The 18,105-nt window shown below is 29.5% G+C and overlaps 1 protein-coding gene across 6 annotated transcripts in view; it reads left to right on the top strand.

Annotated features, from left to right (window-relative positions):
• LOC142331738 (cadherin-87A-like) overlaps positions 1-18,105 on the top strand; it is a 218,044-nt gene that overhangs the window by 137,836 nt on the left and 62,103 nt on the right. For all 6 annotated transcript variants that reach the window (XR_012758077.1, XR_012758076.1, XR_012758075.1 and 3 more), the window contains 5 exons: positions 1,889-2,024; positions 6,054-6,301; positions 10,242-10,497; positions 14,307-14,500; positions 14,644-14,818. Coding sequence is in view for 3 of the 6 variants with exons in the window: in XM_075377792.1 (XP_075233907.1) it covers positions 1,889-2,024; positions 6,054-6,301; positions 10,242-10,497; positions 14,307-14,500; positions 14,644-14,818 (1,009 nt within the window). In the remaining 3 variants the exon portion in view is untranslated. The remainder of the gene's footprint in view (positions 1-1,888; positions 2,025-6,053; positions 6,302-10,241; positions 10,498-14,306; positions 14,501-14,643; positions 14,819-18,105) is intronic.

Here is an 18,105-nt window from a genome sequence, read left to right as displayed (position 1 = left end):
CATTTTGAAAATTTTTCCTTTGATGATAATTTCCTGTGTATAATGAGGTAAGAAGAAGGCTTCCCATGTACTGTAACAAGAAGCATTAACATCACATATTTTACCTTACCAGTAGATGATACTAGTACAGATATGTATTTTTTCTCTCTAACAATAGTTATCATAATTCAATAGCATATCATAATAAATCGACCCTGGTTTGTAATTCTGATTTTTGGGCCTTGCAGTTGTTTTACTAATATTATTTTTTTTTTTAATTTTACCATAAATTTTCATTGCAATTTAATCATCATAACATGAGTAGATACTATGATCAATTTTTCCTTCATCAGATGGAAAGACCAAATATTTACTGCACCAAATATTTTACGTAGCTTGGTTTAGTCTGCAAGTGATAACCCACCGGGTTGGTCTAGTGGTCTTCCCAAATCAGCTGATTTGGAAGTCAAGAGTTCTAGCGTTTAAGTCTAGTAAAGTCAGTTATTTTTACACGGATTTGAATACTAGATCGTGGATACCGGTGTTCTTTGGTGGTTGGGTTTCAATTAACCACAAATCTCAGGAATGGTCGAACTGAGACAGTACAAGACTACACTTCATTTACACTCATACATATCATCCTCATTCATCCTCTGAAGTAGTATCTGAAAGGTAATTACCGGAGGCTAAACAGGAAAAAGAAAAAGTCTCTAAGTAATAATTATACTCATACATACAGTAATTGTGGGCAATTTCCTATTTTATTTTGAACAATTTCAGTTGTTACTGCAAGTGCTTTTCTATTAGGATTTTTATTTCCAATTTTATTAATTCTTCTTCTGCATCTCAAAATTAACTTTTCCCCCTTGTAACAAGGTACAATTAAAGTTACCATGTTTAACAATTATTAATTTCCACCACACTAGAATATTAGTTTTAAATTGATTGAATTTGGAAGAAGAAGCTTCAACACTACGGTTCTGGATATCATGTTACATTATTTCTAACTTTAACAATATATAATGAATGAAAAGTCACTGGAATCAATTTATTAATTTTTATTTGCTGCTGATAGTAGATCTTGAAATGAACAAATATTAAATAATTGCAGGACATGCACTAAACTCTCTATGTAACAAATTCAAATTCTCCCTTACACAGAAATTTCTCTGTAATGGAAGTCTGTAATGGAATGTTATGTTTATAAAAATTGAAATTTATTCTTTTTAAGTTGCATGTTGTTGTTTACATCTGGAAAACTACTCTGATCTCTAAAGAATAAATATTAAATAGAATTAGGTTAAAATAAAAATAGCATGTAAAATATGTAAGAATGTACATTTACCAGGGTATTTGCAGAGAACCATTCTTAAAACAGAATTTGACTTTAGTAACAACACATTTAAAAACACTTTTATTTATATATAATATTTAAAAAAGACAAATTGCATTTTACTTAAAATTTGTAACATTTTTTATTTAAGAACATAATTTATTAAAACAAATATATAAAACCTACTTTTTAATTATCCTCACTTATTTATTATAGTTTTAATAAAAATCATTATTGTTTTTTGACAAATTTTATTACTTATAATTTTTTATTGCTAATATTTTGGTCAGTAATACTTACCTCCAGTTACTTTTTCTATAATCAGAACTTGTTACAAACACAAGTCAATATATTGGCATCTAAAATATATTGAAACAAGCCTAATAGCATCTTGCTTAGAAGTTACTAATATGAATATGAAGTCTGTAAGTTTTATTTTTTGCTAATTTACTAAACACAAAATCATAGGTTATATTTTTTAGTCTTTCTATTTTTGTTTGAAATTGTGTTTGTGTTTTCTGGGTTCTTTTCAGAGTGCTTTGTTATTTAATTGATGGAATTTTTGTTATTTTGTAGGCTACAGAATTAATAAACAATGAGTTGCCTGGTGATTTTAATACAGAACGAATCACTGTAGTAATTACTGATGTTGATGATCAGATACCTACGTTTAATCAGCCGTATTTTGAAATAAATGTGACTGAGGATGTTGGTAAGAATTTTTTTAAGTTTATTTATTAATCCTTTCAGTGTCGAATGACTAATGTAATAAGTATCTTCCCTATCGTGGTTGAGTTAGTGACCATTACATATTTTACATCATCTGATTCCTAACTCTCTTCTTTTATTATCACATTTAATAAAAAATCTCTGTATAAAGTTAAATTATATATTTAAAATTCTACTAACATAAACCACCTAGTACAGACAATTGAGATAAGACATTTCTTACCTTAATTTTACCATGATAGTTAGTACCTTCACAGGATCTCACATCCTCAATCTAATTGAATTAATTTTCTTAAACTGCACTCATTAAAATAAAAATACTAAGAATATTAAAAATTAACAATATGCATCATTAAAATAAAACCATGCATGTGGTGTAATGTTCATTACAGCACTGTTATATTATAATGAAAACTATTTATTAATTTATTGTTCGAGTGCTGCTATTTTTATAAGAATGTCTACCTCAAATATTATCTGATGGTTTTTCTAATTGTTTATTAGATCATCTGCCATATTAGATAAAAGTAATCTATTATTTTTGTAATATATATAATATTCAAGAAATTTAGCTTTAAAGGATCTATTTGTTTTTCCTTTATAAATACGATCACAATCATTACATTTTTTTTCACCTCCATTTATCCTGCTCCCCAGTGCCAGAACTAGCATTTAAGCATTAATCAGCTCTGCGGGGGTGGGGGTGTCTTCGCCTCAAACTACCTCGGCAGAACAAAAGGTCCTGCCCAGGTAACTAGGACTCAGTCTTGCAGTACATGCCACGCCTCTAATGAGAGTACCCCAAAGGAGTCCCATCACTGGGACTCTGGTCTTAATGCCCTGCCTCTAATGGGGAACCCCCAAGAGGATCCCCCACAGGGAATGTGGTCTTACATTCCCTCCCCCAGAGGTGCGGCGAAGGAGTTCCTGTCCAATCATTGATGGTAGGATGCTGTAGACTCCCACCCCCTCCTGGACGAAGTTGTCCCCTCACAGACACCCATCAGCACAATCATTGAGACTAATTTTATAAATTCCACATAGATTATTTTATTATTGCTATTTTATGTGTTTTTATTTTTTATTTGTTTTATTATTACAATTTTTGTTCTTTTTTTTAATATTCTATTATGTAGTTATTTGGTTTGTGTGCTGGTTTAAATATTTCCTTGTAAGTTTTAGGAATGTTTTCAAAGGTAATATTAGTGTATAAATACTTTATTTATATATTTTCATTTTTTTGTGTCTTATATATTGGTTATAAGCTGGTTATCTTGTTATTATGTTTTGATATTTGTGTTTTATGAATATTATTAATTAAAGTACTATCATATCCAATTTCCACTGGTAAATATGTTTTATGATGTTTATTTTGTTATTTAATTTTTCTTTGCTGTTATTTTCGTACTGGATTACCAAATTTATATACTTGTTAATTTTATGAGATCAAGGGTGATTTGATTTTTTATGTACTATTATATTATTAGATGTAGGTTTTCTATACGCTGATGTTTCAGTTTGGTTGCCCTTGTTTATTTTGATATTTACAACTAAATAATTTAACATCTTGTTATTATTTATATCAAATGTGAATTTGAAATTTTCATTATAGGAATTTAATTTTTTTAATATTATTAGATGTTCATTGTTTATTATCGGGCTATATATAATGAAAATATCATCACTTACCATATCTATATTAAATCTTTATGTGTATGAGTAAATGTGTATGTGTATGATGTCATACACTAATTTTCTTTAAAAATCTTATATATATATATATATATATATAATTTTTCTAAGACATATTATATATATGTCTGACACAATTCCAATAGTGGAAATCTCATAGATAAGGTATTTTTTGTGTATAATATTTTTTTATTAAATTTAGAATAGCTTTGTTTGCATATATTTCTTATAACAGTGATATTTTTGTATAGTTACATTTCTTACAATGTGTCAAAATAAAGTTAAAAAATTGTTTCAGAATTGTGATTAAGTCATTTTCTGGATTTTTTTTGTTTTTTTTTGTTGAAAGTAGAAGATTTTTCACTTTATGATTTGTATAGTAAATAATGAATTAATATTTAGAATGAATTGATGAATTTAATATTGTGAAATGAATTGATATTTAGAATTGTTCTTTTGACTGGTTTTATATTTTTAAATCTACTTAATGAGAAAAGATTATAAATTGATTTTGAGTTGAATGGAGCTTGTGATCTGCAATCTTCTAAATTTAAGTTTATATCTTAAGAATGAATTTATTTTTTTGAAGAAATCTTTCAGTATTATTTATCTATCAACAATTTATATATGTAAGTGGCAGAATTGTAATGCACACTGGAATTTAATGGGAGAACAAAATGTTGCATAAAGCAACAGGTGCTGCCTTCTTGTAGTTTCATTTTCCTTATACTAATATTCTAAAACTTGTTGACCCATGCACTCTCATTTTCTGTCAGTCACCATTGTTATGGAGTCAAGTACTGCTTGCTATGTCAACCCGTGTAAAATAATGTGCACCGATTGAATTTTTAACAGCAGAAAAAGTGAATGCTGGTGACTTTCATTGTGAACTAAAAGCCATTTATGGCATTGAAACTGTTGATTGAAGTATTGTGAGTAATTGAGCAATAAAATTTCATGCATCAGAAGCGAATATTAAGGGTGAACCTTGCAGTGAATGAACAGTTTCTGTGACTGATGAGACTGACCAAAAGGAGGTGAGTGAGTTGATACAAAATAACCATTGCATCACCATGCAGTTAGGCATATCAAAAGGACGAGTAGGTTACGTATTACACAATTGTGCTATCATTCAATGTGTTCATGTGGATATCATGTAAACTCACGGTAAAGAGCAAACAACAGTGAAAGGAATGTTGTGTACAGCTTCTGAAATGTTATTGTAACAAGAGATGAAACTTGGGTTTATCAACACAACCCAGAAGAAAAGCAACAGAAAATCGAATACCAATACTATGTTTCACAATATAAAATAATTCACAATAACCCCTCTGCAAAAAGAAATTCTGCAATACTATAATGCTCAACGGAAAAAACATTGTGACAACCATCAATACCCTTGTGAAGTTGACATTTTAAGCTATACTACACACTTGATACTCACTAGATTTGGCACACTGCGATTTTCACTTCTTTCTGCAATTAAAGAGATATATTAAGAGTATTCATTTCACTCCAGATGATGAACTGAAGGATACAATACAGTTGTGGATCGAGGAAAACAAGCAGCATTCTTCATTGATGAATGAAAAAACTGATTCCTTGTTGGAAGAAGTGTGTAGGTGTAAAGTGTTAAGAAAAAAAATAAATTTAAGTCTTTTTAGCAAATAAAATGTACTTTTATGCTATATTTGTTTTGTTTGACTATTTCTTCTCATATACGATTAATGAGCAACTTTACATTATATCTCTGCCATCGCTCACTTTTTTTTTTTTTCAGTTGTATTTGTTGTTGATAAAAGCCATTAGAAATCATAAAATTTTAAAGCTGATCTCTTCTTACAGTCATAATTGTTGCTCCAGCTACCAGTGATGGAAATTAAACTAAATAAATGTGCGGTTTGTTTTGTATTTATTGCGTTAAGTTGTTAAACATGTTAAATATTTGTTTCGTACTATTTTTAGAAATTTAAATTATTTATTATCTATTCTCATACAAGTGACCTAAGTGATAAAGATGAAGGTGACAAATTGTCTCTTTCTTTCTTGTTGCCTTCTGACTTTGAGCTAAAAAAAAACTTCAGTTTTTTTAAACTTTAATTCTTGAGCTAGCAATTTTTTTTTTAAATTAAAATAACTAACGAAAAGATATACTCTTTAATCTGAGGATTTATATTTAAATTTAATTTCTTAGTAGCTTTTTCATAAATTTTCTACGCTGATGAAAAAACATTATAAGAACAGTTGAATCTGAGTTCACCAAATTCAGATCCCTACAGAAAATCATATGCGTAGTTTCTTATGCATAATTTCTTTCTAGGTGTCGGTACTCCATTGCCTGGTTTGAATATGGTTGTAAGTGATGATGATGTCGGTGACAATGCACGATTTACATTAACATTACAATCAGAAGATGAAAGAGTGCATCGGTGGTTTCGTGTTGAACCTACTTCTGGTCAAGGCAGAACTCCAGTTGTTATAAGAGTTAATGACAACACTGATCTTGATTATGATGCTGGTTTAAGATCAGCAAGACTTGCTATTATTGCTTCAATACAAGATGCTGATGTAAGAAAATATTCATTTATTAATTAACCAAATATTACTTAAGACTGCTAAAATTAAAAGATTGTTGCATGTTAATGGTTCACTAAGTTAGTTATTACTAGTTTATTTTATGTATCATTGATTTATAAAAATATACAATACTTGGTTGATTCATAATTACATGAGTATCTTTAATTAATTAATCGGTTGGACATTATAGAAGTTTAGATCTACAATAATGGTGTTACTACTTGAATTGGATTTATCTGATTCTAATTAAATTGAGGTCATGAATTTTGTTAGCTTCCATGGCATTTTCACTTTAGCTGCATTTATATTTCATACATCTGTCATATGTTTCATACATCACACATGACATAAATACAGAGGATCCCATCAAATGTATCATTCAGCTGTAAGTGATACTATAATTTAGAAGAGGCATTCTCTCAAAAGGGAAAGCAACTTCTGATGTTTAGTTCAGTAGGAAATTGTATTAACCCAAAAGTTCTGAGGGGAGAAACCAGATCCCCTTTTTTGGATGGCATAATGCTGGATTCAAGAATAGAGAAGTTACAGTGATAAACTAAATTTGATTTAGAGGCTACTTTAGAGGAGGTCAAATGTAAACTGTACTTTAAAAGGTTAAATGTAGATGTACTTTTGAGGAGGTCAGTATTGATTGTTTATGGTGAAATAAATAAAGATTGGTCCTAAGGGAAAGTTGCTTTAGTTTTCACTAACGTTTGCAAGATCATAAAATAAAGATAAAAATTAATGATAGGGGTCCAATATTTATACAGTTCAAAGTGATATCCACCAAATCTGTAAGCTTTAACCTTTGCTGTTACAAAGATTGAGGCTGTTAGAGAAATTTCAGTAACTAAGCAAAAAAATGAAGTCTTATCTCTTCTTTTGAAACTAAATACTTTTTATTTCAAGATGGTACTAATTAAAGAACTTTATTTGTTAAATTAATACAGGAGATAGAACCTGCAAACTAATCCAAACGTGATGACCTTGATGTTTGTAATAAATAATTTCTAAAGAGGTCACACATTAATTATTCACTAAATTAAAGTTTCTGAAGTTGGCATTAGAAAATGTTGAAAAATAGTTACAAACTTCTACTTTAAGACAATTCTACATCTCTTTTATACACTCTAAAATTATCTCTTTATGAGTTCTGGTGTTCAACAGCAAAATCTTACATGCAGAAGCTCCAAGTACGGCAAAAGTCTGCTTTGAGAGTTGTCTTGGCTGTCCAGAAAAAAATGTATAAGCTTGTCGGAAGTGGAACTTGCAGTTTTGTCCCTTGAGTTAGATTATTGGATTAAAAACTTAAAACTTGCAAACCGCTAATCTGTTTAAAAGCTCTTTGTCAGACTGTACAAGTTCATTTAAATATAAAATCTTTTCATTGAAACAATATTACTCCGAGACAGTATATGAATCTACACCAGCAGGGATGTTATTTATTTAACTACTATATATTCAACTACTTCTGTCAGACAATTTTTATAAATAAAACATCAAATATCATTACCTTATATTTCTGCAGAAATTATTTTAACATTATTTAGGTATTATTATTAATACTCCCTATAAATATTGTAGAAAATGTGCACTGACGGTTGCCTTACTTTATGCTATGAAAAATCTGGGGCAGGTTTTATTGGGGATGTGTTCTGTTTTCTGAGTAGATTCTTGTATTTTTTTGCTGAAATTCTGATCACTGAGCTCTTCTATGTCTTTGGTTGGGTAAAAGACTTTACACTTTCTGATTCTAGATCCTCTGAATGTTTCTGATACATTTTGGCTATTTTTACAGATGCTAAGAAATATTTCAAGCAATATTGAAGTTAAAAAATAAATAAATTATCTTTCAGTGGATCCACAGCCATTGGAGTATTTTTGGCTATCAAATACTAGATGGAAGTCATTAGAGTTGTATCAGAAATCGGTCCATTGTTACAATTCTAGTAGTCTTAGTAACTATGATTCTACTGATGAATAAAAAACATCCTATATAGCTAGTGATGACCATGAGTGGTCATCAAACTTGTGATATTCAATTTTTCCTTACTGACATATCTGTTTGTTCAGAAAATACTTTCGCAACAAGAGAAAAAACAGGACTTCTGTTAATACTCATGCTGTTTTCACCTCTCTTGATCATCTAATTGAATGAAATGTGACCAGTGATTTTACTTTTAATGATTCACCATATATTCCTAGATTGCTGTTTTGTAATTGTATTTAATAACATACAAAGGAAATATTAACTCCTGATGATTCCTTCTCAAATAATTAACTGGCTGCTTGCTGTGTTGATGTACAGGACATGTTGGGTTATTGACGTGTTTTGATGTTGGATGTCTATATAAAGAAGTAAGTCATGAATGATGCTGCCATAAATTATGACATAAGTAAGCCATGTCATAACTGCCAATAGGAAGTTGTAACAGATGTACGACAATAAAACAAGTGTGGACCCATTTTCATGAAGTCTTTTATTTATTCTCTAGACTTATTTGTGAGAACCTGATACTCATTTTGAAGATTAGTATTCATTCATCAACTATTGTAACTTAACAATTAGCATTTTAATAAAATCTTTACATTTTAGAAGATTATAAATTTTCTTTTATTAGACATAACCTAGATGAGTTTATTAATTGATATTTTCCTTTTATATGGATTGTTTTAGAAAAAATACATGGAACAATATGAATTTTATCCTATTTTTAAAAATGACTCTTACTGCTGAGAATTATTTTTATAAAAACTTTTCTTGTTGATAATTTTCTGAAAATTGACTACAAGTGCTAAAAGTTTATAATTGCCTAATAACAATTCATATCAAAAGTTTATGAGGTGTGGTTATTAAATAGCAAGACTAATCCTGTAAAGTATTTTATCTTATATCTATACATATTTGATTATTATCCCCTTCAATATATACCCTTCCTTTATTCCTACAATGCTCCATGCAAATTTTCTTTTTTTTTTAAACAGTGCTTGAAGTCTTCTTCTGTGAGCTCTTTCATGACACTTGCTACTTTTTCTTTCACAGCTTCAGTGGTTTGAAATTTGTTCCTTTTAATGTAGATTTGACCTTGAGGAACAGATAAAAGTCACATGGCCAGATCAGGCGAATAAGGTGGATGGTTTAACACTTGGCTGTTATACTTGGCTAGAAACGTCTTGACAGACAATGCAGTGTGAACCGGTGCATTGTCCTGTTGAAGAATCCATGACTTGTTCTTCCACATTTGGGTCGGGTTTTTCTTATTGTTTCACGGAGTTGAGCAAGGACCTCAAGGTAGTACTGTTGATTAATATTTTGACCTTCAGGAACCCAGGTACACAATCCCATGAATATTGAAAAAAAACAAGACCCGGGCGAACATCATCTTCAATGTCCTCAGCCATCTTGGAAATGCTTAAACCACTCAAAAATCCATGCACGTGATAAACATTAATTGTTATATACTTTATTTAATGAAAGATAAGTTTCAGTAGCGGTTTTTCCAAGTTTCATATGAAATTTCACTAAATTCTTTGCTCTAATAAAACACTTATTTTTTCGGCAAAACAAAAAGCAGATGTTATTCAAGTGAAGGCCATAGCCAGACTAATGTCTTCAGAAACTGGAGTCGTAACAATCGAAAGAGAAGGCTTCATGCTACACACTGTCGGTTATACGAATTTGGCACATGCGCAGTTCTGCAGTAGCATTAGTCTCATTATTTAATAGCCACACCTTGAATAATTAATTTTTCATATTGCTAAAAAATTGGAATATTCTGAATTAAAATTACTGTCAGGCTTTGCGTTGCTATAAAATGCATACTCTTAAGTGGTCGTTATCATCAATAACTTCTTTATTTTCGTTATCAGTACTTGTATGATGTGATGTAATTTTTAGATTGTGTAATATGATTCTATTTTAATATAGGGTGAGATGCAGCAAGTAGCAAGTAGTGGTGTTAAAATTAATATTCTGGATTCAAATGATAATTCACCGATATTTAATGAAACCAGTTATTCATTTACAATACCAGAAGATTTACAACCTGGTTCTTTAATCGCTAATGTATCTGCTACCGATAAAGATAGTGGTGAATTTGGTAAAATTACTTATAGTCTTCGTGGTTTTGGTATGGACAAATTTGGAACAAATCTGAAACATGGAAATTTATATCTGCTTGGAAGTAAGTTGTACTATGTTGAAATTTTTATGGTTAAAAAAATAAAAATTACGGTTCATTGTTTCTTATATCCAGTTATGTAATTAATTTAGTTAAATTTTAATTTTTCAAAACTCAACTCAGTCACCAAACACAGTAAAAAAAAACTTAAAAGAAACTAATATCAGTAGTTGACTTTTGCAGGATCCCACATAATCAGTCAGTTTTATTTTTTGTGTATTGCATCCCATAACTTAACAATTTGTGGTAGCCTGGCATATTCACTCACAAAAATGCTGCAGCCAGTTCAAGGAGTAAAAGCAATCTATACATGGCTTATTGGGAAGAAATATTGAAAAGTGTAATAGTAATAGTTTCCCATTGCCCTTGAATTTATAGTAAATATCAGTTTGCTAAACTGCCAAAACCAAGCAACAACTCCTTCCAAGCAACAACTTCACTACATGGTTTTTCTGTGAAATGAACATCATTACCTTAAACGAAGCAAATTCTGATCTGTGTTATTTTTATCTCAGATGATTTACATATCTGTAAGAGAGACTCGTATAGATACTGTAAAGTAATAAATTAATATACTCCTTCCTGTGGGAAACAATGAATTGTATACATATGTAATATACGATTTATGAATGTGCAAACACAGTGTAGCTGACATAAAGATGGTTTGTTGTTAACTGAAATTCATGATAAATTTTCATTTTGTAAATATTGTCCATTTCTAAATTTATAGTCAACAGGAAGAAAAAATCTAATGGTTTTATGAGGCATATATTTTTGTTTCCGGTAATTTAAAAAATTATTATACTGTTATTTCTTTAAAACAATTTTCACTAAGCATTCTTTAATAATAAAATTGTTTAACTTTTATTAATTGATTTGCACTTTTTAGTTTGTTTAATAAAATTTTGCTGTTTTATCAACTTTTTAATAAATTTTTTGAAGTTCGCACTTAGTTGGGATACTTAATGATCTGATTTGTTATTAAAATTTTTTATTACGTGTGTTTGTGTTAAAAAACTTATTACATGTTTGTACACATACATATGTAATAATAATTCATATTCAACAATTAAACATTGTTGAATCTGCCTGCAAAATTAAATTATTAATAATAATAATGTTCTAAATTGAATAATAATGTTTTATTGTAGCTACTTCATTCAATATAGAAGCTCTTTTGTTCATTAGCTGTATGTATTTTTAAAAATACACAAAAAATATATAAATTCTTGTATATTTTAAAAAAGTGATTCACTTTTTTATAGTCTGTAAAAGAGTTTTGCTTTTACCCAATTCAAGATAGATCTTTAATAGTAATATCTGCAACAACATTGTTTTTAACCAATAAAAACCAAATGTTTTTAAAATTATATGTTTATTTTTATTAATATTTTTGTTAAATGTACAGGCTGATTGCACACATGGCAATCTCATGGGAGATGATTTTATAGCCAAAAATAAGAAAAAAAGTTCTTATAAACGTAGGTCAGAAAACAGTTTGTTAGCGAGTTTTGGTTCACGAAAATTTAACCCTGATTTCTGCTTCATCTCTGAAATTAAACCGTACTAAAATTCTTTAAGTATATATCGAGGGGTAAATTTTGTTCTTCCTTGTGGAGTTAAGAAATTGAATGAAAGTGGTTCCAGATCTCTATCTTGCTTAGGTTTTAAGAAAAACCGGAGTAAAACATGAAAACATTTTGTCGGAAAATACAATTCTTTAGATTTGGAATAAAATAACTTTGTTAATTTACCAATAAACAATTAAAAATCTCTAGATAACTTTGTAGAGAATTTAATTATGAAAAAATAGGTGTAAATAATGCCTATTAAAATTAAACATAGGTTTGAGAAGTTCAACTTTAATTAGAAACAAAATATACAAACTGGATCAGAAAAGTGATATGATTTTAAACAGAACAATTTACACACAAATACTAAAACTTATAATAATAAATTTGAAACGCATCCTTTTAAAACACATTAAAAAATTTTTATTTTTTAATAGGTTGTCAGTAACAGCTGATCAGCAGTTAAATTTAGTGTCTAACATTTGAATATTCATTTGAGCAGTGTTTGTACTGTTATTGTTTGGTCAGTCATTCACTGTGGGTGATACCATAAATATTTTTTTCATTTGGATAGTTGACAAACATGTTATTAATAATGGTAAAGTAAATAAAAATCGATTGGCTGCTGTGTGTGTGTGCACATGAGAGAGAGTGAGAGAGAGAGTATATATATATATATATATTTGTGTGTGTGTGTGTGTGTGTGTGTAGTGTGTGTGTGTGAATACCAGGAAAATTATCCAAATTGAAGAGTACTGGATTGTAAAACAGTTGAGGTATTTGAGAAGCAAGTTTGAGAAACAGGTATGCTTAAATCACAACGATTTGATGCTGGTCGTGAAAATTTTGTGAGAAATGCCAATGCTGAAGAAGCAGTATTGAATGCATTACAATTAGTTCCCATCTCAAGCACCAAAAGGTTGTTACATCGCTTCCATGCTCGCAATCAAGTGTGTGGTGAACGTAATGGGAGCAACAACTATACCTATTTCATACAACATGAACTAAACATCATAAATCAGAACTATTGCTATCTGATTTTGATAAACGGATGAAATTCTGTCGATGGTTAATTAAAAAATGTGTATATCTTCCTGATTTTCTAAGTAATATTATAATTACTGATGAATCCTGTTTTACAAGAATGCCATTGTAAATTATTGAAACACACACTTAGGGAGAAGAAAATTCCCATTAGATTGCTTATTAAATGGCTACCTTAATCTCCCAATCTCACGACAGTGGACTTTTTCCTTTGGGGTTGAATGAAGTCATTAGTACATTCCACTTGTATTGGCACGTAAGAAGAATTTAGATATCATATAATAGAAGCTGGAGTTACTGTTAAGAATAATAATGATGCTATTAGGCATGCCCAGCTAGCATGAATTCACCAAACTGAACTATGCACTGAATAGAATGGTGGCCACATTGAGCAACTGCTTTAAAAAAAATGTTTGCAGTTTTTCTAGGAACCATTTTAATAATTAATCATTTTTAGAAAAAACCAAAAAGTATGTGATTTTTAATTTTTTAAATCTATTTTTTATTCATTTGTTTCTGTTATTGATTAGTTTTCTATTTATTTTCATTTACATTATGTTGTTCAAACACTGATGAAAATTGTTCTGTTTGAAATCATATCACTTTTCCGATCCAGTTTATGTGTTTTGTTTCTAATTGAAGTTGAACTTTTCAAATTTGTGTTTAATTTTATTAGATGTTATTTACATCAATTTTCTCTGAATTAAACTTTTTACAAATTTTTATTTATTTATTGGTAAATTAATAAAGTTATTTTATTTCAAACCTAAAAAAGTGTATTTCCTGACAAAAAGTTTTTGTATTTTACCTGTTTTTTTTTTTTAACCTAAGTAGTTTTAATCTAATTTCTGAGATCAAAAACCATAAGGAAGCACCAAATTAACCCCTTAATTTATATCCCAAGAATTTTAGTATGTTTTAATTTCAGAAAGGGAGCAGAAACAGAACTAATGTTTTGTGAGCTGAAACTCACTAGGAAACTGTTTTCTGATTTATGTTTATATGAACTTATTTTCTTATTTTTGGCTATAGAATCAACTCCCGATAGATAGCCGTGTAATTTGGAATCATTATGTATATGACAAAAATTTAATGAATGAAATTAATTTTACAGTTTCAAATAATTACACACTATTAACATAATAAGATTTATTTTACTTTTTTTTTTTTTAATTAAGTTCTTTTTTGTTCATTAAGAACTAGATTATGAAAAACAGTCATCATATTCATTAACCATGGAGGCTAAAGATGGTGGTGGTCGTATTGTTTCCACAAATATCTTGGTCCATTTAACTGATGTTAATGATAATCCACCAGTTTTTGAATTGTCTGATTATAGAAGAACAGTCAGAGAAGGTGCTACTACATTTCAGCCTCAATTTTTTGTCAAAGTAAGTTGATATTTTTTCTACCAAAACCAGAGATATATTATTTTAATTAATAAACTGATATGGATGATTTTTGTGTAGTCCATATCTCCTTTTAAAGATAATGTTTAAAATATTTTAATTTATGTATTTAACGTATTTTACAGGCTTTTGATAAAGATAAAGATGGCCAGAGTGTTATTAGGTATTCTTTATTATCTTCAAATTCAGATGTTCTAACTGTTGATGAAAAAACTGGTGAAATCAAAATGACAAGGCCAGTTAGTTCTAGTCATACTTCTAGAGGACAGTATGAGCTTATGATAAGAGCTTCGGATGATGGTAATTATTTCTTATATTGCTAAGGAAATCATCAGTTTAATTTTATCTTTGCATCGGAATAAACAATATATTTTTTTTATAATGACTTATTTAGAATATATTACATTATAATTCAGTTTGTAATTAGACTATAATAAAGGATTGGCTTTAATTCATAGAGCAAAAACAGTCCTTAGATATATGTAGTTCTGGTAGTAATTAAGACATTATACTAAAGAAAGAAAGGGAAGAAAATTTTTTCTTATGTAAGAAAGGGAAGAAAATATTCTTCCCTATATATAAAGGAAAATTAACTTACAAAAGCCGAACTATTAAAATATTGAGTTAATCCACTGCGTAGAATCAGGGTTTATCACACAGTTAAATAACCAAACTTTTATGACAAACAGAAGAATAAGCGACAAGTACCTTTAAATCTCTTTGAATTATACAAAATATTCTAACAAAAAAACAACCAAATAGACAAATACTAATAAAAAAATAACCGCAATTAAATAAAAAATGATAAATATAACCTAAACAACGAATAAGGGACAGAGCGAAAAATATTATCATTATAACTAGTTGCAAGTCTGCCTTCGTCTGGGTCATCCCTATCCTTAAAAGGGAAATTGATCATCAAATTTCTAATGAATCTTAGCTGAGGTTTCAACAGAGGCTACATTAAACAATGTTCAGTAAGTTTAATAATAAAATAACTGGGTGTGTAGAATCTATCTTACATTCTTAATTACATCATTTATTCTTTTAGACCCTTATAAATATTCAGTAAGGATGTCACAAATGGTTTCCCCATAGCTGCAGCCTTACCTGAATAAAATAGAAATAGCAATTCAGAAATAAATTGAAATTAATTTATTAAGATATAGAAATTAATATAGAAATTAATTGTTAAGATACATTTTTCAATAATTTAATATGATGATTAAGTTTGTCATAATAATTCATACTGTTTATTATTTAAACTTTCATTGTATTAAATACTTAATTAACTGTTATGTTTGGTGTATTGACAAAACATAATGACTGTTAGCATTTCATCTGCACTGTTTACTATTAGTCCAGGCGGTATCTATTTTAAAATGGGCATACTTGGACTTTTTCTATATGATCACTAATTTTTTATTTAATGCCTTTGGAATATCATCAGAAATGATTATTTCATTATTCACCAATTGAAAAAGGTGTACTTAAATTTTTATTAAACAAAATGTAAAAAAATCACAAATATCCAATTTTTTCTCCCATTTCCTTAGATAATTCAATAACTGATCATTTTAGAGAAATATTTGAGAGAAAAAAGTTTTGTTATTCAATTTTATGCACATCATCAGTTGCAAATAGAAAAATACATTATTACTAATGCAAAAATAACAATAACTCAAAAAAAAGAAAAAAGAGAGAAAAGATTTTGGTGAATTCTTTTTGAGTACTTATATTATAATAGGACCTTCAGATTTTGCCTTAAAGAACTTTTTGGTACGATAAAGCAACATGCCAATTTTCAATAAAATCTGTTTGATTGTTTTTGCGCAATCATTTTGCAATACACAGATTAAAAAAAAATGCAATTTTTCCAAATTGTTTAGAGCCTGAAATAAAGTCTCTAGGTACTTGAAAATTAAATCACATATAAAAGAGCACTCAAACTTTCAAGTGCATTTAGAAAAATTTAAATCAGTTAATTAGAAGAGCCTAGGAAATTTTTCAAACACTTGTAAGTTTTTTTGCTTTTAAACGAATTGAATATTTTCATGAATTTTTATCTAAATTAATTTTAATTTTAAAAAGCACACGTACTCAGAAAGATGCTTCTTTAAAAAATTAAGTTTCGATTCGTTAATTATCTCTGGAAATATAACTGATCAGAGCTGACGTGCATTGTGCAGCTTTTGGAATAAATTGTTATTGATAAATTAATAGATCGATATTTAGCAATAATTCACATTTACCAGTATGATATTTGAACTTTTTAGCTTACAAGACATCGATTTAAAATAAAAATCTGATATGGACACCACATGACTTCTTTGTATGCCTATTAAATTAGATATACACATTTTTAAAAGTACATACAATTTTATTTCATTAATAACTTCTGATTTTATATATATACGAGGTGCGAAAATAAAGTAATGAGACTGATTTTTCTTTGCAAGATGTGGCAACCGTCTTGCGTAGGCACACCATCTTTGACCTTGGTCTATAAGCTACTTCTAGTCCAAGCGGCACATTGATGTAACTGCTCAGTCATGAGTTGTGCTGTAATAAGTGAATACGTGTTTGCGTCTCTCATCACAGGAATGAAACTGCAAAATATTGCGCAACAGTATGCCATTTCTTTTTGCGTTAAATCGGGTGAAAACGCGACGACAACTTATGGTAAGCTTCAGAAGGCTTTTGGAGAGGAGGTTATGTCAAGAGCTCATGTTTTTCGGTGGCATAAAATTTTTAGTGAAGGCAGAACGAATGTTGAAGATGAAGACCACACTGGACGACCATCAACCTCACGGACAGATGTCAACTTGACCAGGGTGCGTGAAATCGTATGATCTGATCAAAGATTATCCGTGAAAATGATTGGAGAAGAACTCAACATCAATCGAGAAACGGTTCGTCTAATATTAACTGAAGATCTTGGTATGAGAAAGATTTGTGCAAAAATGGTCCCCAAAAAGTGTGAGATTTTTAACAATTTTTAACAACAGCGAAAAACACGGTAAAAATGTGGCAGCTGATCAGTTAGAGCAAACGGAAAACAAAACAGATTTGTTGAGCCGTGTTATCACTGGTGATGAAGGTTGGTTTTTTCAATACGATCCAGAGACAAAACGCCAAAGTTCGCAATGGTGCTCAAAGGGATCACCAAGACCAAAAAAAGCTCGCATGTCAAAGTCAAAAGTGAAATGCATGCTTGTGTGCTTCTTCAATTCCAAGGGAATTGTTCATAAAGAGTGGGTGCCTCCTAGACAAACAGTTAACCAATATTTCTACAAAGAAATTTTAGAAAGACTTCGTAAACGAGTTCTTCGTGTCCGTGCCAACATTGCTGATAATTGGATTCTGCATCACGATAATGCGCCATCTCATACTGCTCTGTCAGTACAGCAATTTTTAACCTCAAAACAAATTTCAGTACTAAAACAGCCACCTTATTCACCAGATATCGCTCCGTGCGGCTTTTTTCTATTTCCAAGAGTCAAAATGGCGGTCAAGGGACACCATTTTCAAACAACACAAGATGTCCAAAAAGCTGTGACGAGGGACACAAACACGTGTTCAAATAT

This window comes from Lycorma delicatula, chromosome 10, assembly GCF_047948215.1.
Source record: "Lycorma delicatula isolate Av1 chromosome 10, ASM4794821v1, whole genome shotgun sequence".
Taxonomy (NCBI): domain Eukaryota; kingdom Metazoa; phylum Arthropoda; class Insecta; order Hemiptera; family Fulgoridae; genus Lycorma; species Lycorma delicatula.
This window is presented reverse-complemented; position numbering and strand designations above follow the sequence as displayed.